The sequence below is a fragment of the Hippocampus guttulatus genome, chromosome 10 (genome assembly GCF_054856545.1).
Source record: "Hippocampus guttulatus isolate MCC_2025c chromosome 10, RoL_Hgut_1.0, whole genome shotgun sequence".
NCBI lineage: Eukaryota > Metazoa > Chordata > Actinopteri > Syngnathiformes > Syngnathidae > Hippocampus > Hippocampus guttulatus.
The window spans coordinates 1,270,936-1,293,778 of record NC_141270.1 but is presented as its reverse complement, the minus strand read 5'-3'; the positions used below and the strand labels follow the sequence as shown (position 1 = coordinate 1,293,778).

The 22,843-nt window shown below is 48.5% G+C and overlaps 1 protein-coding gene across 1 annotated transcript in view; it reads right to left on the bottom strand.

The window, feature by feature from the left end:
• The window catches only part of LOC147198803 (protein kinase C epsilon type-like), a 29,236-nt gene extending 8,695 nt beyond the window's left edge, over positions 1–20,541 (bottom strand). Inside the window, exons 1-11 of the mRNA XM_086121630.1 lie at positions 19,769–20,541; positions 14,473–14,536; positions 13,064–13,232; positions 12,536–12,570; positions 12,376–12,464; positions 12,140–12,272; positions 11,221–11,369; positions 10,556–10,640; positions 10,242–10,453; positions 9,273–9,446; positions 2,299–2,453 (exon numbers count right to left, since the gene is read on the bottom strand). Of these exons, the coding sequence (XP_085977756.1) occupies positions 2,299–2,453; positions 9,273–9,446; positions 10,242–10,453; positions 10,556–10,640; positions 11,221–11,369; positions 12,140–12,272; positions 12,376–12,464; positions 12,536–12,570; positions 13,064–13,232; positions 14,473–14,536; positions 19,769–20,125 (1,622 nt within the window). The 5' untranslated portion in view covers positions 20,126–20,541. The remainder of the gene's footprint in view (positions 1–2,298; positions 2,454–9,272; positions 9,447–10,241; positions 10,454–10,555; positions 10,641–11,220; positions 11,370–12,139; positions 12,273–12,375; positions 12,465–12,535; positions 12,571–13,063; positions 13,233–14,472; positions 14,537–19,768) is intronic.
• Between the last annotated feature and the right edge of the window lie 2,302 nt (positions 20,542–22,843).

Below are 22,843 nucleotides of genomic sequence, written 5' to 3'. Positions count from 1 at the left end.
TTGTATTTTCTTATTGTCTGTACAGTGTCCTTGGGTGGCATGAAAGGCGCTTTTAAATAAAATGCATTATTATTATTATTATTATCCATCACGTTCGTAGACTTTGGACAAGAGTCCCGCTAAAAGACCATGAACGTTTATTCACAGCAGCCTGTGACTTGATTCAACTGCAGGGAGGTGTGTGTGTGTGTGGGGGGGGGGGGGTGTGCAGCCTGAGCGGCGGAAAGCACCTTCAACATTGTTTGGGAACACACACTCATGCGGCAATCAGGTTGAATTGAAGACATTTCCTGTGTTTGCTGTTGATCTTGGAGAGATTTTTTTCTTTTTTTTTCCATGACATCCCGACGACACTTGGACAGCTTGCCCCTCTCCCGCTGCACCGCACACACACAACATCGTGGGGAAAAAAAACACAACAGGCGTGTGCCTCAACGTCGCAGGGGGTCCTTGCGTGACTGTTGGCTTAGCGTTGCGTTTGGAACCACCCCCCCCCCCCGGGTTTCGCGCATTTTATCATTTTATCAAGTCGCCGGACCCGTCGGAACCCGTCGACTATTATTCCGACTTTTCAATGACATCATCGTGTTTTTTTCCGGCCCTTTCCGTCCAACTCGAAGGCGACGCCAGCGGTGGCGAAATGATGGGCGGCAACGGCAGACAGCGGAGGATGACGTCAAGTACAAAAAAAAGCTTTGCTGTTTGTGTCTCTTCGGGGTTGCGAAGGTGAATTGGCATCGGGGGGGGGGCGTTCAATCCGTTCGCCGTGAATGAACACGTCACGGTGCGTGTGTGTCAAAACAAAAAGCATCGCAGAAAACAAGATGAAAGGCGAGAGCGGCAAAATCACATCCTTGCGCAACGGCAAGGTGGGAACGTGCCAATTTTGATTTGTCATGAACGACAGGCGTGACCATCAAGTAGCCGCTGGTGGAAAAAAAAAATGGCTTGATTGACACTTGAATCTCCTGAGAACTCGGATGTCAGAAATGGTCGACGGAGACTGCAGTCGATGGGTTGTTTGGCAAACTTGCCATTGGGTGATGTACTCTCTTGGTGTTGTTGACCTTGGTTGACCTTCATCTCACCGCACTAACTTGTGCAACATTCAGATTGGGGGCGGCTTTATTTATCCCGCGAGGGGCAAGTCATTTCTAGCTTCAGCTCGTGCCTTCATACTTGCAATTGGTCCCTGAATGAACGATACAGTAGAGATCAAAGAAACGCGTTGAAGCACGGCGCAGACACAGAGAGAGAGAAAAAGAGGGACAGCAAGCAAAAAAGAACGAGAGAGAGAGCGTGACAGTGAGAGCCAGAGGGGGGGGGGGGGAGGGCCAAGAGATATGTCGGGGCAAAAGTAGCCTGCAAATTGTCGGGCAAGAAGAAACGCGAAGATGGAAAAGCAAACAAGGTAGGAATTTGGCAGAGGGTAAAAAAACAACAAATCATTAGTAAATCAATCACATAAACGACCCGCTCCGCATCAAAAATGAAATCCTGCCAAATGAGCGTTTTGTGCGTTCAGGAGCTTCATGGCAGAAGGAACGAAAGGACTCCGAGTGCCACTTTGTTTTTCCTTCGGGGCACTTGAGAACGTCTGCCCGAAGGCTGACGCAGAATTCCGCAGATACGACACATCATCTTTTTTTTTTTTTTTTGCTTTTGGCGCGACTTCTTCGCTCCCAAGTGGTGGCCAAGTGCCGCTCATTTTGAAGCAAAGTGGTGAAAGCAAGTCTTTGTTTGACGAGCAGCTCCGTCTTGAGCTCAAACAAGAATATTGTGGAGAAATTCCGGCCTTGGTTGATGAACGATGCTTCCTCATGTCAGATTCGAACTTTGAGAGATGTCAATTTGGGCTTTTTGGGCGCCGGAAACCACCGTCGTCCAAATTCAATAATGAAAGAGTTTATTCTGTGTCTATTCAATCTACATCCCACATTTCCCAAAGTCTAAGTGGCTCAGGAATATCAGTTGCACCAGTCCAAAAATGCATCACAAAAAGGGAACCCCCCCCCCCCCCCCCCCCCAAACGCAGTCGCACAGGAGTCACATTTCTTTGGGGAAGCTTATTTTACGAGACCAAGAAGAGCAGGGCCTGAACTGCCGCCCGAAATCCCCGTTCCCTAATCACGTGGGCGATGGTGACGAGGGTGTTGAATTCCGGTCGGATTTGACCAAGTTTTCCTTTTTAGTTGAAAACGGCTTCCCTTAACCAGAATCCCGCATCACGGTGTTTTTTTTTTTTTTTTTGGATGCCGCACGCTAAGATCGAGATAGCAGCGTCACGCCGGGCGTTACCTGTAGATGACGCCGTGGCGGTGCAGGAACATCAGCGCCGACGTGACTTCGGCGGCGTAGAATCGCGAGCGCGCCTCGTCAAACTTCCTGGAGCGCTGGATCTGGAACATCAGGTCACCGCCGTTCACGTACTCCATCACGAAGAACAGACGCTCCTGAAAGACAACGGCAGGGCACATCGGCTATGCGGTCGAGCAGCGGTGCCCAAGTGCGGCCCTGGAGAGGCCCCCCCTCCAGCTCCAAAACCATCCTAATCCTTCGAATCGGGCGCGATGGACGATGGGGGACATCGCAAAGGGACTCTCCAGAACCGCACTCGACGAAAAACGCCCCAGGCTGCCGGTGGCGTTTCTTGCCAAGACGATGGGCCGTTAGCCACCCGCTCACGCGCGGCGCTAACAGACAAGCGACGGATTGGTCGCCAGACAATGGCCAGGCACAAAAAGGCAAACAACGGACCGGTCGCCGGCTCGTTGCATAAAAGGCCCCCGAAATCCGGACCGATTTGACCGACGGGAGACAACAATGATCCGATCCTTCCCCACCCGTGTGACACCCTTCCTTTAACGCACGCACGCACACAATACTGTCGCGCAGCCTGCCAGCTCTGTTCTCTTGCTGCTGAAAATGGACCTTCCTGCATTCCAGCTTTCTTTTGCCACGTAGGAAGTCGATCTGTGCGTGCGCGCGTGCGCGTGTGTGTTGTGATATAAACAGCAGCGTATATAAAGAGTCTGAGGGATCTGGACGAGGCCATTGTGCGAGCCCACCAGGAAACGGGAGCGCGTAAGGAGCATTTTGATTCTCCTCAACAATCCCCAGTCATCCTCGCGTCGTGTTCGACCACAAGCACGGGAGACACGAAATGTGCAAAAGGGGCAACCGAGTATCTCTCATGTTGTTTTCAAGCGTAGGCAGCAAATACAAAGAGAGAAGCAGCGGCACTGAAACCGAACCTTGCGGAACCCCCAAAAACATCACAGCATAGGCTGACGCACGCGGTTGTCTGCCAGATAAGATCGGAAGCAATCCAAAGTTTGGCCACATCGGTCGACAAGGTGGTGAGATATTGTGGTCCATAGTGTCAAACGCTACAGTTCGAGAGACATGTCGTCCTCGGGGCCCTTTGCCCTGGAGCAGGTCTTTGAAAACACGTCATGGAGTATTTTAAAATCGGATCAGACCAGAAAGATCTTCGGAATGGCCCGTTCGTCCAGGCCATGCCGTCGACTGAGTGTACGGGACATTTTTGACATGAGGTCGCTTTGAGACCAGTCCAAATTTTGCTAACTACGATCAAGGCCAAGCGAAGTGAGTGCACTGAGGTCACTGGGCAGTCGCACAAACACAAACTTGTGATGTCTTCTGCAGGAAAGTGAGAATGAAAATAAAACCACACAAGCCCTCCCCTCTAAAAAAACATTTTAAAAAAGGGAATTTCTAGCCTGGCTTATTTTAATCGGAACATTGAGAGCTATTAGCGCTTAGCCTCCTCCTGCCAAAGATGACCTCGCTGATTACCACGCGCTCATTCTGCCATTTAAACGTGTCTGAATGTGTGGGCCTGGAAGCTTGTCAAGAATTTATTCTGACTAAATTCCCCCACCTGATGTTGTTCCAGCCCGACGGTGGCCAAAAACACAACACGTGAATAACAAAGAACAATGCGGGTTTAAGCCGCAGGTGTCAAACGCGCAGCCCGAAGTCCAAATCCGGTCCGCCGCCTCATTTTATGTGGCCCCGCGTGGGCTGCCACACCCCTGCTATTACAGGCATATATTCTTTATCCTCATGCTAGAAACAAAAACTATTTCTGCAGCTCGCTGAGGAGTTGCGACCGTCTCCATGTACGTTCACAAGTGCATTCCACTGCCGTCAGGCGCTTACTTCCTGCTGGATTGTCCAAATCCTCTCTGGTTTTTGGTATGTTGTACCTTGAGCCTTAGCAGCACCTCCAACCCCTCCAAGCTTGCCAAGCCCACCGAGTCCACCCTCCTCCTCCTGCTCATCCTCCACAACAACATCGACGGCACGCGTGCATGCACGAAAGGGCGGCTGGGCCAGAAGGTCAAGCGGCTCGTGTTACTGGCCCAAATCACGACCACGGAGCGCATGAATAAACGCCGTCCGCCGCATCGCAGCCCAGCGCGCCGCTGATGGAAGGGATGAAAAACTCATTGGAGTCCGGGGGCCACAGTCAGCCCCAAAGCGGGCCAGGCCACTATATTTGCAGCCTCATAAGACAGAAATTACAACTGCGGTGTTCGTCCGCTACTTCACCGTTATTAAAGGCGTCAATCAAACCTCGATGTGGCGGAAATTCAACTATCTCGGGGGATCGCGAAAAGTGACAGAAGACAGTGCAGTAATCCCTCATTTATCACGGGGGGGTTACGTCCCCAAAGGAACCCGTGATCAGTGAAATTCGTGAGGTCGTGGTCTTTGTTTTTTTTACAACAGTTACTTACACAATACAATAAAGTATTGGAATGAAACCAAAGATTCAAGCTTTTTTTCGGGGCCAAAGCCTTTAAAAAAAAAATAGATATTTATCGTTTGCCTGCAAACAACTGAAAGTTTTAAGAAATACTGTACAGAACGTTTCGTCGACAATGTGGGGTTTTGTCATGGGGCCATTTTGGCAAGCTGTAAAACGATGAGGCGTGGCGACCGTTGACATGAGTCTACGGTCCCCTTACGGTCCCGGATTCAGAAAACAATGCGTTGTTAAAAAAAAAAAAAGCCGCATAAAAGAAACTCCGTGAAAGTAACGAAGCCATGAAAGATGAGTCGTGTTCTAGCGAGGGATTACTGTATTCCAAATGATTCCCATTTTTGGGTTAAAAAAAAAAAATAAATTTCGCCAATCAATTATTTTACAATCTTGCTGCAAATCTGATGATCAATCTGACATTTCTTAACAAAAAAATGACTGCACTGTCAAGAACATGAAATTTTCATCATCTAGGTGTGAACTGTTGAATTAAAAAAAAATATCAATCAAAATTGTGGCGGTGGACTACAGCAAATTCGCATTTTTAAGTCATAATTACTTTAAAAAAAAGATTCCGTGAGCCTTGGCTCATCTTTGACTTGTGCTAGCTCGTACGCTAGTGGCATCTTATTTCAAGATTTGAATCTGTCTCTATACATCATTTTTTCGGGTCTGATTTTAAGCCTTAAAATCCAAGTTTCATTACTTGAATGATTGAGATTTTATTGCCAGTAAAAAACAAAAACAAAAATACACATTACATATCTATATCTCCTCCGTATAACCAAGAATTTGGCGATGAGGCAGGGGGGACTCGGTTTTGTCAAAGATCATCAATATAAATGATTTGACCGCGTGAGTGTTTTTGGGTTGATGCGCGTTGGCGTTCCAGACCATCCGTGCAATCGTCTTCAGCGGAATGCGGCCGCCGCTACCGTTGCGTAACCGTATTTACATTGCTGCGCTGTAATTAGGCCGATAAGGAGAACCGGCGCGATGCCACAGTTGATTGCAAAGCAAGGAGGAGGGGGAGGAAGAAGGGAGGGGCGCAACAAAGTTGACAGGAAGTCAAAAAAAAATAAAAAAAAGAGTCAAGTGTGCTTGCAAAATGTCTGCCATGACTGCCACGCGTGTATTTGGGCTGCGGCGAAAAATGCGCAATAAGAAGTCGTGGGTGAACTCCAGGACTCACTGAAAAATTTACATTAAAAAAAAAAAAAAAAAAGGGAAAATCTTCTGCGGGTTTCCCCGTGATTCCGATTAGCAGCCTGCAAATGACGTCGAGGGCCCGCTCAGTCATAGGTGGCAAACTCGTGGCCAAATTTACATCTGACTTGTCAGCGGGAGGCCGAGGATTTGATTGCCAACGTTTGCAAAACCACGCAAAGAAATGCAATTGGGATTGCATTGCTACGGAGCCGCTAAAGTGACAGGGAGAGAAAAAAAAATAACATAAAGAAAGAAATATGTTTCTCTTTCAGACGAGAAACTTTCTCGCCCTAACGAGAGACTTTTTCATCCTAACAAGAAAACTTTCTTGTCAGGATGCGAAACCTTCTCGTCCTAACGAGAAAAGTCTATCCCGTGCGAGCGCTAGCCGCCCCCCCCCCCCCCCCCCCCAACACTCACTTTAGGGCCTCCGTACTTTTCAACTGGATTATTAAAAACAAAAACAAAGCAAATGTCAAATTCACACGGCTCCGCGGCGGTCCGACAGGTCACCTCGTTATTAGCCGGCTGAGCAGGCGTTACGCAAGACCTCAAAAGCAGGAAGTGTGTGTGTCAATGTACAGTGTATACAGTGTGTCTCCGAGGGCCTGTTTGTTGTGATCACACGCTGCTCAGAGACCACGTGCGTGCATGTGCGTGTGTGTGTGTGTGTGTGTGTAGTGGAGCGGCAGGTAGGCGGGTCCATACAATACACATGATAAGTATCAAAAATGTTACATAAGCAGCCAGAATCCCTTTGTCTGTAGCCTGTGTGTGTGTGTGTGTGTGTGTGTGTGTGTGTGTGTGTGTGTGTGTGTGTGTGTGCGATGGCGACTCGACGGGCATGAGCAAACCTGTCATGTGACCTCCCGGTCGCCCACCCAGCGCGCGCGCGTGTGTGTGTGTGTGTGTGTGTGTGTGTTGTTTGTGTTTGTTGTGCGAGCGACATAACAGGAATAGATGATTTCTGGAGGAGACGCCATCACGCAGTGTTCCAGAACCTTCCGAGAAAATAAACAAAGATCGCACTCATTGAAATTGTTGACCTCAGCCAGTCAAGGATGTGGATGCAACTTTTGTCCTAATTTGATTTTTTTTTTTTTTTTTTAGGCGCTGAAAGTGAAATTTCTTCTTCTTCTTTTGCTTTTAATTGCGATTTCAGGGAAAGTTTTTTTTTCCCCGCTGAGATCCATGAGGAAGTTTAGCCCAAATCCACGAAAACATTGATAGCAAACATACCTTTTTTGATATATATTTGAGATTTTTTTGGGTGGAAAATACATATTTATTGCAATATTTCTTTTTTGGGGGGAGGGGGATGTTCAATTGTTTTTTTTCGTTTTCCCAAAGGATTTCAGTGGGCATCAATTATATGCAGATTTTCTGAAGCGTGTTAAGACTTCTGGAGGGCAGTGTCAGTCATTTGGAATTCAACATTATGGTTCGTTTTTATTTCACTTGTACTTTTTTTATATTTCCCGATAATAACGTTGGTCGGGAGGGTGCACACTATTGAAAAGAAAGCTGCCCGGAGGTCCCCTTTAATGATGACTTTTTATCCTTGACATGAGTCACGTCCAACGTGAAGCTGCCGAATTGCCAAAAACCTCAGCTCACAAGTTTTTGTTGTGGTCGCCACGGCGGCGCACACTTTTGTACTCGCTGGCTTGTCGACTGACGAGCGTCGGCACCTGCGTCGACGTCCCAGCGCCGTCAGGCTCGGATGGAAATGAAAAGACGTCGGCTTTAACTTCAGCGCGCGTGCGCGCGGACGCGGACGTAACGCGCGCATACATTCCGTGACGGGAACACTTATGCAACATGTGCTAGACAAAACATCCATCAGCCACAGGAAGTCGTTGCCCTTCCAGGGGCCCCTTCAAAGTGCCACTCAATGTATGGCCGGCGGCTTTTCTCCCGCTTAGCGTGTTGCAATAACATCGTTTCATTGTTCCGTAGTTTTCATTTGACAATTCAAGAGTTGAGGCGTCATTCTAAATAAATAAAAATGGGAAAGGGGTTCGGGGGTGACCTCACGTGAATTAGCAGTGAGGCAAATGAAGTTAATATCCACTTTGTATGTGCCTCCTTTGCACCCGGAAAGAATTCAGTTCGGTGAAAATGATTTCCTACAATACAAATATGTACTTCCGGATGCCGACTCTTGCAAAATGCCAGTCGACGGCTTGAGTTCAAAGAGACAGCTTTGGTCGAACCTTGTTTGGTTTTGTTTCTTATGTGCCGCCACAACTTGGACGGAATAACAGTAACCCACATGCCACCCGTACAATTGTGAGTTCAGAATTTGCGGTGCCACTATTTCAGCTTATAGCTCTGTTTTGGGTGTAATTCCACTCTCAATCACTAGATGGCTATGCATTATTTTGTTTGAAAGAAGAATGAAAGCGGGAAGTATTTCAAGCTCAGTCTCGTCTTTGCTGAAGATTCTTGAACGGTAATGTTAGGGTTAGGCTAGAAGTTAGGGGTGAGGGTTCGGGTTCGCTAAATCCCCTTCAATCCTGCTTTTGACGCAGACAGAAAGAGACAACGGTAGGTTCCTTTTATAATGAACATCTTTGCGCATGACTATTGATTCTTTTGGTGAGTTAAGTCGTGTGGCAACAGAAAACTATATTTATGTGTTGTCCATCACTCTCAGCCTCTCTTAATGTTAAACGTGCTTTTATTATTTGAAAACAGTGTGTAAAGTTTTACACTGGGTACCATAAATGCTATTGAAACACACCTGGGGAGTATTTAAACAAGATATTTGTGTACGGAGGAGTTCCCTGATGGTGGGAGGGGTAATGCCTGCCCACGATGGAGGGAAGTTTTCCGGATCCGTGTCACGCCGGGTAACTTGTTTTAGACAAGGTATGCACATGCGAGATCAGGTGGGTGCCCATGTGAAGAAATGCATTCATCAATAGAGTTGGCATAGTTTTTGTTCAGCCATTCAGATTGCTCATATGCAACAATACCCCCCCCCCAAAAAAATTAATAGTATATATATATACTGTATATATATATATATATATATATATATATATATATATATTATATTATATATATTATATATATATATATTACAAATATACTTGTAATTATTTGCTCCAATTGATGAGGGCGGGGGGGGGGGGGATTCAACGTTCCTAATTCATAGATCGTAATTGATATTGAGTTGTAATTGTGCCACCGGTGCAGATATGTGTAACCGGTGGCCATTTGGCGCCCTCTGCAGGCGGTGCGTGCTACACGCAGGCGCTCTTACTTGGGTCTGGAAGCAGCAGTGCAGCTGCGTCAGGTAGGGATGTTGGCGGGCCAGCGCCAGGATGCGCTTCTCGGTCAGCGTGCAGTCCACATCGTCGTCCTGCAGGATGACGTCCTTCTTCAGCACCTTGACGGCAAAAACCTCCTCGCTGCCCCTCAGCTCGGCCAGCATCACCTGAACGCCAAAAATACACACGAGCGATCTTAGGCGCCGCTGTTTGAGCAGCAGAGAGTAGATAGTTCTTCAAGACAAAAAAAAGTGGCGTCCGCCACGTTTACTGTCAAACTAAACATAAAAACTAAAAGAAGTGCACCTTGCGTCTTGAACCAAACAACAAAACTTGGCGGCTGTAATGCTAACACACAATGCCGTAGATAGGATCATTACACTGGCGTGAATATAAAAATCTTCTGCTTGAACACAAACGATCAAAACGCAGGGAGACAGACGATATAAAAATACTTACGGGCATGCATTCTTTATCCTCTGCGAAAAATGACCAATATTACTGCAGTTTTGTCATGATGGTCTTTTTCCTCAATTAAGCAATGTCTGGATGTACTACACTGCCCCCCAGTGGCCGAGTCGCACACCCCATAAAGGAGAAGAGCAACGACTGTCTTTCGAAACTATCATGTCGAGTGGCATTCTTCTTCTTCATTCCAAAAATGTATTTCATTTTTTTTTAGGGGGGCGGTGGCAGTGACATTCCATACATTGCACGAAAAAATGATTTTACAATCATTGACCCTGCTGACTTTTCCATCGGGAAAGCTTTGAGGCAAAACGTTTTTGTCAACCTATTTCTGTGGCCGAGTTATCCGACGCGGTCGATTTTTATTCCGCCAGCCCGATTCCGATGAGCAAGGACGATTTCGGAGAAGAGTTGAATTCAACTCTCTGCTCTCAAATCGTGACCCCGAACCCCCCCTGCGCCCTCGAGCGTCAAACTGCGTCGAGCGCGCTGACCTTTCCGAAGCTTCCTTTTCCCAGCACTTTGATGAACACAAAGTCTCTCAGGTCCATCCTTTTGGGCTCGGCGGCGGCGTGGGCCTCGACCTGGCCGTTTTCCCGTCGCTCATCCGTGACCGCGGCGGCGGCGGCGGCGGAGAGCAACGAGAGCTCCTGGCCGCGATGTTCAAAGGAGAGGGCTTTGCGGATGTTCTCCAGATCCTTCGTATCTGCGCACACGCAAAAAAATAATCGATATATTCAGAGAGGCGGATGATGATCATTTTGGTGGTGGTGGGTTTCTTCTTGGTTGATGGTGTGACGGTCTGTACCCGGGTCACACGGAGACGCGGGGGCCGACCTGGTGCGGTCTTCTTTGGTCTGAGGAAGCCGTTCGAGGTTGTGAGCCCGAGGGAGCTGCGCAGACACCATGTGGGACATCAGCCGCCATCTCAAAACTTGCAGTTGTGTATTTCGATATTATTCGATGTTTTAAAAGACTGAATTGTTGTTTGTGGGTTCACTTGGCTTGCGTTTCAAAGTTTCACATTTATTTATATTTATGTAAAAATTCATTTTTTTCCCCCTTTTGAACCAGAAACATTTTTTGTCCTGAATGATTAATTATTTTTTTTTTTCTGAAATATAAAGAATCGTAATTACCATCTATCTATGAACTGCTTATCCAGTGTTTGCTTGTGGGGCAGGAAAGCACAGACTTGACTTTTTTTTTTAACATTTGGTTTTATTGAAATCGAATTAATTGTTCATGTTTCACCCTCGAGAATGATTGTGTAATTTATTTCCAGAAATGATTTTTCATTCAATTGAATTTCAATCGCTTCATTTCATTTTCCTTTTTTTAAACTATTTCGATTTACTGAAATCAATTAGCCCTCGTGGAGGGCGCAATGAGATGCCGCAATCTCAACGGGAGAACGCCAATATGCAGCTTAAAGCTGATTGGCTGGGGGAGACGGCTGCAGTCGACGCCCACCTGCGACTTTTTGCGCCTCTGCGCGCTGTTGGAGATCTTGTCAGGTGTGACTCCGAGGTCGGAAAGGACTTTGGCGATGCCGCGGGCGTCCACGCCGCAGTTGGGCGCCACGTTGCTCTCGCAGCGCCTGTGGACGTTCACCTTACACACTGACACACACACGCGCACATAAATCCCACTGAGTCGTCACAGGTTTTTACACACCGCAAGAACGAGGCGCTCTAAAACTGTCATGGCAAAGTAAAGCCCCCGTTGTCATCCTTGCTGTCAAGTTGGACTTTTAAAATAGAGAAAAGTCTCCCCTCACCCTTTGGTCTTCTGCTTTTCTCTATGTTGAAAAGCTCATTCGTGGCCAACAACGAGGCACTCTAACAGTGCCAGGCCAATGTGAAGTCCATCTTGACTGTCAAGTTGGGCAATAATTTTTCTCCTTTTCCCGTGTGACGTGCACACACTCGCCGCTACAACGGGGCGCTCCAAAGCAACTGCTCCAGCCTGAGGCCTTTCTGACCACGGCTGACACGCACTCGTGGCTGACATTGAGGCACTCTAAAGGCAGTCACCACATCCCCTCGCCCCGGTCTTTCTATTTGTCTGCCCTTCTCCTACTTCCGCACGTCCGACAACGAGGCACTTTAATGTGGCCAGGCCAGCGGACCGGTGGACTAAGGGAAGATGCATTTTTGGGCTGAATGCGTCGCGACAAGAGCTAACTAACCAAGCGCTAACCCAACAACGAAGCCACTCAAGGTCTAATACTGCCGGGGAGTGCGTCACGCGGCGCCATTTTAGCCGTGCCCCCCTCCCGCCCACCAAGTATATCGTGAAAAAAGACATGGCGCCAAAGAGCCTCACGCTCTCAGCAATTGCCTTCAAAGGTGTCTTTGGAAAACAAAAGCCTCCAATGGCACACTCGTACCTTTGCACTGCAGGCCTTGCCTCAGCAGACCCCACAGCAGTGAGCCGCAGTGGTCGCAGAAGGTGAGAACTTTAAAGTTGTGGATGCGGAACTTGTGCGGCAAGTTGACGCTGAACCGCTGCGAGGCCACTGGCTGCGGGACACGCAGGAACGACCACATGGAGAAGAAGAAGAAGAAAAAGAAGAAGATGCTTGGGCTTGAAGTGTGTGCCGCGCTCCGTTTCGGCGGCGCTCACCTCCTCCGCTTTGTCCTCTTGCTTCTTCATGGCGGCGCACTTGGTGATGATGAGCTCGTGGCAGCGCTTGTGGACCACACACGTGCAGACTGCAGCCCAAGGCAACACGTCAACACGTGAATCCGGAGCAGGACGGAATCCGCGGTGAGCCCTTGCCTACCTTGACACTGGTAGCCCTGCTTGCCCAACACGCCCCTGGGGGTCCACACGCCACGACAACAAACAAAAGTAAGAAAAGGGGGCATTTTGCTCAAAAGTCTGGAGACACTTTTGCTTTTAACAGCGTGACCAAGTGGTTCCGAGCTTTTTTGGGTGGGAACGGGGAGGGGGGGGGGCTATTATTCATTGTACACATCATGGAGAAAAGTACAGTGGGGCCCTTGAGGCACAAGTTGAATTCATGCGCTTCACTCAAAACGACCTCAAATCGTCTTTCCCTATTGAAATCAATGGGGATTCCATTCATCTGTTCCAGCCCCCCCCCCCCCCCCCAAATATTCACATTTCAAATGTGTGCGATGACATAAAAAAAAAAAAAACACTCCATAATGAATGTCGCGCTTCAAAATCAATACAGTCATGACATTGTTCAATAGTCCAGTGGAATGGGCCACCGGTGAAGCGCAATCTAGCGGGAGGGGGGGGGGGGGGGGGCAAGCGCGCGGATGGCGATTGGCGTGCGACTGACCATATGAAGTCGCGGCAATGCGAGCAGTAGGTGGGCTGCCTCAGGTAGGTGGCCATGAATTTGTGGCCGTTGACCTGATGGACCCGTCGGCGGAGGGCGCCCTGCCGCTTCCTGGGACGCATCCGCTGGCGAAAGACGCGCTCCTCATTGTCGCCGATGGCCGTCGCCGCTATGCCAAAAATCACAAGAAAGGCGGACGCTCACATTTTTTTCCAGCTAGCGCCAACACCGACTTCAACACGTCCGAAATGGTTCATAAGACGGCTCAGTGTGGGTGGTGGTATGCACGGTGAGCAGAGCGTGGTGTTCTTCCTTCTGAGGGATGTCGGGGATGCGGTCGCGCTCTTTCCGATATGTCACGCATTTGTTTGTGCTGGTCTCCGAGATTTTTCGCACGTGAAATGCACACGCCGGCTCAATAAAAGTTCACCTTGAAGCCTCACTGCTGATTGATTTGGCTTTGTCTGAAATGAAGCTGCACATTGACCACATGTCCGCCAGATGGCACTGTACTACTACGTGGCCCAAAATGAAAGGAAACGGATCAAAACTCACGCGCGCACACACACACACACACACACCCTTTGGCAAACAAATGTGTGGAATTCCAGCTGAAAGGTTAACATTCATTTAGCAAATGGATGCAGTGTCGGTGTGTGTGTGTGTGTGTGTTCTTTGTCTATTTTGTGTGGCACCACGCGTGACATCCCGCCTTTATCGATGGGACATTTGGTCTGGTGCACGCAAGCTCACGTGAGCTCCTTCCACAGAAGTGAATCGGGTTGCGTTCGAGCAGGGAGCGTATTTAGCAACAGAGGGTACTTTGTCCTGCGCGCTAGCGCGCGGGAGGAGCTAAATAGTTTGATTGCAGCTCTCAAGTCAAACATGTGATGCGAGGCTGTGCAAACACATTTCACTAATGACTACAATTGAAAGCCGACGCACACGCGCGTGCTCACACGGAGAACGCGTGGCCATTTTGCCGCCCCGCACCAGCGTACCCAATGATCCGACTCAGGGTCGTACCGTACATTTTGTCCATATTGTTCAGCCCTACTTTTGACGACCTACCGCAACACATATCGGACTCGGTTTCTTATTCTGTTGGAGGGCGACGTGCCAACATTGTCCAACTTCTAACGTTTCTCTGGCTCACTGCGGACGCGGCAAGCTGATATTCGGCGCCTCGTCTTTCTCATCAACTCAAAAGCTGTGCTGATGCCAAATCCGAAGCCGTTCGAGGCAGTTACGTTGAAGTTGAAATTTTCTCGGACAAGCCGGGCGAGCCTCTCTTCCACACCGGAGCCGCTGAAAAATGTACGCTCGGACCAGTACAAACGTCCACGCCAGTGAGCGAGCGAAGTGAGTTTTCATGTCAGCTGGCTCTAAAAACTGCGAACCGATCGTACCTTCACTCGACGATTCCGAAAGATCGATGATAACGTAGACCTTCCCGTCGGGCTCCAGGTCAACCTGCCAAGACAGAGCGGAGAGGAGGAAGAAAAGAAATAAGATCAGGACACAAAAAAGCCAACGGCTGATTTCGACACGCCGGCGGAGTGCGCTCCCCGCTGCCCATCGGACCCTTCGCCGGCCATCTTTAAACCGCCTCTTCAAACTCGTTTTTATTTTCAGGCTTTTTGACTCAGCACGAGACTTGATTTTTTTAGTTGGAGTCTTTCGTGCTTTCTACTGCCTTTGTTTTGACTTGATTGTTTTTGCATGAATTCTTCTCGCTCCAGGTAGAGCGCTTTGGCTACGGCGGTGGTTGTTTGAAAGTGCCGGAGAAGTAAAATTGAGTTGCGATGCCGAAACAATTTGTCTCCGTGACGTTTCGGAGATGTCGCACAGATCTGGGCAAGTCTTCAAGAGACATTACGGAGACTCGAGTCGGCGTCAGGTCACCGGCGAGTCTCCGGGCCGGTGAGACGGGCCCCTTAACTTTCAAACCTTTCAAAATAAAGACGACACATTGACTTAAAACATGGATCTGGATCCAGATGATTTTGTTTTACGCAACCACTTGACAAAATGAAATTGAGCAACCTCAACACAACATTTGTTGCAGTGTGGGTTCTCTGTACAAAAGGGTTTTGTGGCTCACTGTTGCAAAAGCCTCCGCAGGTCCACACACACACACACACACACACACACACACGCACACACGAAGAGAAGATGTCACGATATGTAAACAGAAGATGGAAAGCAGAGACGAGGTATGGAGGGTGAGAGAGTTTACTGCTTTGGGAGGGTCCCTTGATTGATTCCTTGTTTTAGTTGTCACGTCAAGGACGAAGCCTTTGTTGGTTCACTCGGCAAAGCAGAAGACGGCGCCGTCTTGCACAACAATTGCCACGCACCGTGGAAGTCACGACATTTTGTCCAGGATCCAAACAAAGAAATGTGGGGTTTTTTTTTTTTTAACCATTCACACTCCCGTCTTGAAGATTTAATTTGACTGTTTGATTGCGAGAGAAACAAAAGTTACGACCGTTACGATGGTTCTCTGAATCCCGACTCCTCGTGTTCCAAAGATTCCGTGCTCCGGTGACAGCAGAACTTTGACCCACTCAAGGTCATCCGGGGGAGGAGGGGTGGGGGGGGGGCACACGCAGGTGACTATTTTGCATCCGCGAAAGGGAACGTTCGGTGCGGGGGTGAAATGCCGACTTTGGACAAATCTGCTGCATCAGCAAATTGGGCGGTTTTTTTTTCATGCAGCCGAGGCACGACAACGAATCAGAAAATTTGCTGGAGAAACTTGAACGAGTCATTCACGCCACCTCCACGCTGGAACCAGACCGAGTGCCGGTTTCCCACTACACTTGGAAAAAAGTTTTATTTCATCAAGTGGCCGCGCGAATGTTACCCAGATGCAGATCACTCTTTTATTTTGTGTAACAAATTTTTTTTACCCGCGTATTGCCGATCATGCAAGCCAGCCACGCACGTCAACCCGTTGCAGGAAAAACAAAAAAAAAACACCATTCATTGCGAGTTTGATTGATTTCGGTAATTCCGATGACATTACGGCGGCCTTAAAAAGGTCAACGTCCCAAACGCAATCGCTCCCTTCCTGCAAACGCGCTCAGACATGCAGGTGCTGACACGCTTCCAAATATAGCAAGGCCTGAGGAAGGAAACACACACACGCGCGCACACACACACACACACACACACACACACACACACACACACACACACACACACTCTTCCCATAACTTGATTATGTATTGCCACTCAACTAGACACCCAAGCACACAACTTCACCCCCGTGTCGGTCAAGTTTGTGATGTCATTTGGTGAATAAGCATAAAGAAAAAAACCAAACAACCAAACATAAATTGTTTGAGTTGATCTTTTAGGAGTGGAGAGGCAACACAAATCTCTGTTCGCTTTGCCTTCTGTACATGCTCTGCTGTGATAGACTGTGTGTGTGTGTGTGTGTTCTGGAGTGTGTCGGCGCAAAGCGTGCTCTCCGTCACAGGCACAACATCCTGCCTTGTTTTCGTTCCGTTTTTCTTCTTCCAAACTTGACCGCGACAACAAATGATGTCGAGAATTGACCCAAAGTTTATTTCATCAGGTGGTTTGCGTGAAACTTTTAACTTGCAAACGCATGTTTTTGGAACGTGGGAGGAAAACGACGTACCCGGAGAAAAGCCACGCAGGCACGGGTGGGGGGCAAAGAGCATGCAAACTCCACGCAGGAAGGCCGACAGCCGGAGTCGAACCCACAACCTTTGCACTGTGAGGCTAACCCGGTTTTCTGGGATATAAGCATGCTGAGATCCCCAAAAGGCAATTCAGTGGCTGTGTGTGTGTGTGGGGGGGGGGGACGACAAAAAACCCCACAACTGCCTTGGTATCGCCTGCTTCTCGCACCCTAAAAAGTACAAAACTAGAAAGTAAAAGCACATAAATATGCCAACAACTCTTCACGGAGCGGGTGGGCGGAGAATGAGAAAAATGTGCGCGGGCAACATGAGCGTCGTCGTCGTCGATACTCTCAAACATGAATGTACTCACTATACTCATCGGATGGTGTTGTGGTTTGGAGCGTCTCCATAGCAACCGCAAATATTTGGAGTGTGCCGTCTTTTCACATCTCTTCGCGCGACGCCGATTTCACGCATGCACGTTCGCACGACGACGCCATTGCGAAAGCCGATTTGGGTGCGGCGTTTCCTCGAGCGCGGCGACCGCCGATTCATTTTTATCAGATGGACACAGAAACTCGTTGACGTTGGCGACAATTCCAAAATATGAGAAATGAATAACCCTCAATCAAAAGTGATTCTTGTCAAGAAAGAATTCGGGGGGGGGGGGGCAGATCTCCTGAACGGAATTTAATGAGGAATGACAAAAAAAAAAGATGAATCAAGCAACCTTCGTTTGTCTGCGTAGTTGATTGTGACCAAATCTCCAGCACGACTTTGTTTTTCAACGATTGCCGGAAATGACCAAAAAGGAGCGCAAATCGGTCGCTGGCCGCAAATCCCGATGGCGGACCTTCTGGTGTCTTTTGTCGGATCGTTTATCGACAGTTTTTTTTGTTGTTTTTTTTTGTGGGTCTTCCAGAGATATCATTCAGCTTCCCGCAACTGGTTCCCGACAACGTCCATTGAAGACGCGTAGCATTAAAAGGCATCATTCGCGTTCGGCAGACGGAATGTGAGCAGCTCCCGTCTGCTTGAATTTTACGATGGCGGCAACGGCCAAAGGTGCGCGCCGCATTCCGCACGCTTCTGCCTGACCGCACGTCTCGCGACAAAAACCTCGCCGAAGCATGAGAACCGTTGGCGGAGGCGCCCGGGGGGGGGGGGGGGTAGCACCTTCTTTTCCCTTCTTTCTTTCTGTGGGAAGTCGACTGACAGTGAAAACAGGAAGTCGAGCCTGCTTCATGCCGCCTTTATTTTTAGACGCAAACACACACACACACACACACGTTACACACGCTGTGGCCAGCGCACGCTTCCTCGGGCCCGACCGTCCACCCCCCCCCCCCCCCCCCCCCCCCCTCAGGGAAACGGGGCCAAGAGGAGGTCAGGTCACGCGGCCTTTCTTGTATTTCCGAGCAACAAGTCAAACGTTATCGTGCAGGACGATTTATGCTAACTCAAGCTAACGTTAGCATAAAGGAAACGTGGGTCGGTGGACTATTTCTTGTGTTCGTTCTTCATCGTTGGCTACGGCGGCGCAGCATGACGATCTAAATTGAATCTGCCGGCCAGGTGTGCTGGGAATTGTCTTTTGATGACGCAATTCTTTGACGAGGTTTGTTTCATTCATAAAAAAAGTGGCCGAAAGAGCATCGACGCCCGTTTCCGGTCCTAATTTTCCAAGCCGGCTGACGGAGTCGACAACTCGTTGGAACCGGCGGCGTTCGGCTCCATTCGATTGGCAAACAATGTTGACGCGGAGTCGAATGGCTGCAGTGCGCTGCAGATGTTCCTCGCGCTGCTACTTTGAAACGACGGGCCCACTCGCGAGGATTTCGCAAAGCTGGAGCTAAACAAAACAAGAAGCCGATTCCGAAGATGATCCGGTCCGCCTCCAAAGTCATCCGACATGCATGCGAGAGCGATGTTTACGTGTCACGACGCAATCAGGGCAGGCGAGGACACGCTGCCGCGAGCGGATTTTTCTTTTTTTTTTTTTTCCGCCTGCCTGTTGTTTTCTCTGGAGACGTCAACCGCCGCAGAGGGCGTCCTCTCGCAGAAGCTTCTAATCAAGTGTCGGGAAAACGGCGCCTGTTCAAGTGCGCCTTCGGTACAGCGGGAAAGGACATCAAAACGTCGGCACCTGCCGAGTCACCGCTTCATTTCTGACGTCAACTTGTGCTCTGGAGACGAGCGGATTGAGCGGCTGTGCAGCAGCAGCAACAACAAGTACATAGCAAAAAACGGGTTGTTTGCCTTTAAGCAGAGAATGTGACAACCTTGTCAAAGCGATCTGAAAAAAATGAGCAAAACAGTGTCGTGCAGATGCCGGCAGGATAACACGAGGACGGGGGACTCGCGATGACAGTTTGAGAGCATCATCACATGCACGACGACCACTTGATATTTATGTCTTGTTGTCTATTTTTATACATGCGTTCTGTCAAAATAAGATACTTGAAAAGATGTCCTTTTTCTTTGGAAAACAATCGGCAACGGTGTTTCCACACCTTCAGACGCATTGCAGGCCAAACTCGGAACCGAATCATCATCACTTTTTGTTTCTGTTGTCAATTTGATGACACATTTGAAAGCACGCTCCTGTCTTTGAACAAACAGAGCGACATTTTGAAAGTTGATTTTGTTTTATTCTATTTATCATTGACTAAAAAAAATTCTCAACAGATCAATCGATTATTTTTTATAAATCATGAGCTGATTGTGTCCATCTCCTCTATGATCAGAAATAATTGGTTGCATTTCATTTCCTCGCCCAATGATAATGCGTCGAGAATTGATCAGGAATCGGATTGATAAGCAATATCAACAACAGGATCGAAATCGCTACGTTCTTTTGATTGAATTCCCGTGACGTCATGAAAATGTTGACGTCAGTTATCAGTACACAGGAAAGCCAATCAAACGAGCACATGCTGCTATGCAGTCACGTGACAAACAAGGACAACAAACCCAAAACCAATCACTGTAAAAAAATGAAAAAATATGGAGGGCGGCGGGGGGGGGGGGGGGTAAAGATGCTTACCCAGTCCTCAAAGTGCTTGTTTCCGCCTTGCAGGAGGTCGTCGAAGCCGATGATGCAGTTGGCGACGAATTGGTCGTAGCCGATGGGCGCGTCGTGGAAGACGGCCAGCTCGATGGCGCGGCCGTCGCGCACCTCCGCGGTGAAGTCGTCGTTCCACGCCGGGCTGTTGGTGCGCGCTCGCGTGCACGTCTGGCCCACGCGCGACTCGTCCACGTTGAGCGCCGCGTACGTGTCCAGCAGGAAGCCCTTGGAGCTCTTGGCCGAGGCGCCCACGGCGTGACGCAGGGACCACGCCGTGGGCTTCAGGTCCAGCGCCTCGCAGATCCGGATGCGCAGCCGCCCGTTGAACACCACCATGGTCGGGACGGGGTCCGGGGTCCGGGCGGCCTTCCCCACACTCACCGCGACGCTTACGGGTGTCCCGTGGACGAACAAGTGGACCCGAAATCCCAGCCCAGAAAAACACACAATCCGGATAAACTCGCCGCACGCGTCATGTTGTTTGTGGACCGAGCTGGGGATGGGAGGGAGGTTGTTCGGTGGGGGGGGGGGGGGGGGGGGGTGATTCCGGCGTATCCGACAGCCGCAAACAACCGCAGCAGGGGCGGCGAGGGAGGGGCGGGATCCACGCGGTAGGTCGCCTCCAGCCGCAGCAGCTCCTCCGCGGTTGCTGATTTGACTCGCCGCACTACCTCGGCGCGCACGCGCACGCGCACGCGGGAAGCACGTCTGCTGTGCGGGGAGGACGTGCAGACTCCAGTCTGGTCCGCGGAGACAACATTGGCCGGAAGTGCTCGCCATGCAGGTGCCAGGTGACACACCGGACACTTGATTAGGGACAGACGGTGTGCGCCTGGCGCCTTCAGATTCTTTCTCAAATCTTCTTACGTCATTGAATTGAATGGAAATGTCAGAAATCCATTCCAAAACACAATAAAAACGCACAACTCTAAAATATTATCATACTTTATCAAAGCAGGCCGTAATTTATAGATCAATAGAATTGAACGAATTGCAGTAAACCGTTTTTTTTTTATTTTTATTTTTTTACGTCGGTTCGTAGGACATTTTGGGGCCCCCTCTGGTGTTTGCGCATACGAATATACAGTGGACTCAGGGAAAGCATAAAAAATGATTAACGAGTGTTCTTATACAGTACTTGGAGTATTCTGAAGCATTTTATTGACACGTGGGAACCGCTTGACTAATTGAAGAGAAAATACATAATTATTTTAAAAAAGCAATCATAGATCCTCTTTAACATGAGTTAATTTACTCCTTTATTGAGATTTGCTCACTGAAAAGGCAATACTGTCCAGTCCTGTATCGTTTGATATTTTGAGGTGGCAGATTTACAACAGCAGAGGGCGTCGTTTGCTTGCGTCAACTGGATCCGTCATTTGGTCCACGGGGGACGGGGGGGCGCGCAATTCAAGAGCTGTCACAAATTGTGCCTTTGTGAAGCGTTTAGACTCGTGAGGGAGCGTGTAACAAAAAAAACAAACAAAAAAAAAAAAAACGGGCGAGATGTGCCAACACTCCCAGGGCAGATTCGAATAAGTTGCAAAAACGAATAAGTAAGCTTCGATCGACTTAGTTTTGGAGCAATTTGAATTGACTTACAGTACATGCGGCGTTTATTTGGCGAAACAGCCTTTTATTGTCACGCGTGCAAGGTGGTGGTAAGCCCCAAAGAGCAGGCAGGAGGGAGGAGCAGGTTCTACTTGATGAATTGTATTAAAACAGAAAACTAAATTTAAAACAAAGTCCCAAGAACAAAACGAACCCAAAGTAACAAACAAAACCATGGAAGAAGCTCAAAGCTCAATAACAGAAACATGACCGAAACAAACAAACATGACAGTAGCCAAGAGCAAACAATGACCCGACACTGAGCGTTCGGGCGGGAGTCCTTTTATACAACTAATAATTACATAACGACCAACAGGTGTGCAGCTGCAGGGAGAGCCCTACAGTGCCCCCTGTTGGTCCCAAACCAAATCATGACATTTATTTGCGTTATTTCATCGAGTTATTTTATCAATAATTTGAGTATTTTGGACGATCTAGTAAGTAGCCACGCGCCACTTGACACGCATTCCATTTAAATAAACAGTGACGATCAGTGTAGACAGCTACAGCGCCGGTCAATACATGGCAGCAATTTTAATTTTTTGTTTTTTGTCATTGAACATTGAGAATTTAATATTTTGCAATTTTTTAAAAATGGTTATACTAATGCCCGACGAGAAGAGACAAGACAGTAAAATATTTTATAAATTCCTTTTTTTTTTTTTGCATTGATGTTTTGATTGTTTGCCTTTGTAACCACTAGAGGGCAGTGTTGTCTTTCCCAATGGCAGCTTGTCGCTTTTGCGCACACGCGTGCTCGCACACGCGTGTGCACGCACGCGCACGCGCGCGCGCGCAAAGACACTCACCCACAGAAAATTGGTCATTAGGCTGCCGGAAGACCAAGATGAATGAGTCGTCTTTCCTGTTATCTTTTTTGCTTCTCATCTGGTTTGGCCACCATTCCCTCCTCCCCCCTCTCAGCTTGTGACCCCTCCCTTCATCCTCCCTCCTCATCCTCCAGTCAACGTCAATTAGTTGCCAGAGTGAAGTACGCAGCGTTGACCTTTTCCTTTTTTTTTATTTTTTTTTCATTGCTTAGTCGCCACCTCTCGTACCTTGGCTGAGTCATCACTTTGTCCTTCTCTAAATTTCTCATCATTATGCTCTGCTTCTCTTAAAGCAGCCAAGTTATGGGAAATGGACTTTTTAATGTGTTGTATACAAATACCGTAGTTGTGTGTCTGGAGTTCCACCCCGGCCGTTAAGTGGGGAATTTAACAACCGACTCAATCTGCCATTTCATCTTCAAATGGCACAAAATGTGGGCATGACTTTCTTCTTTTTAACGTTGGAGTCAAAGAGTGGATGTTTGCAATTCCCAGAGCAGCATTTGTTTTCCACACGTGGAGAGCTTTTCTAAATTGACAAAGTGGAAGGTCATGTTTTTTTTTTTAATTGTCAAGTGTTTTCTTTTTTTTTTAAATGAAATTAAAAACTTGG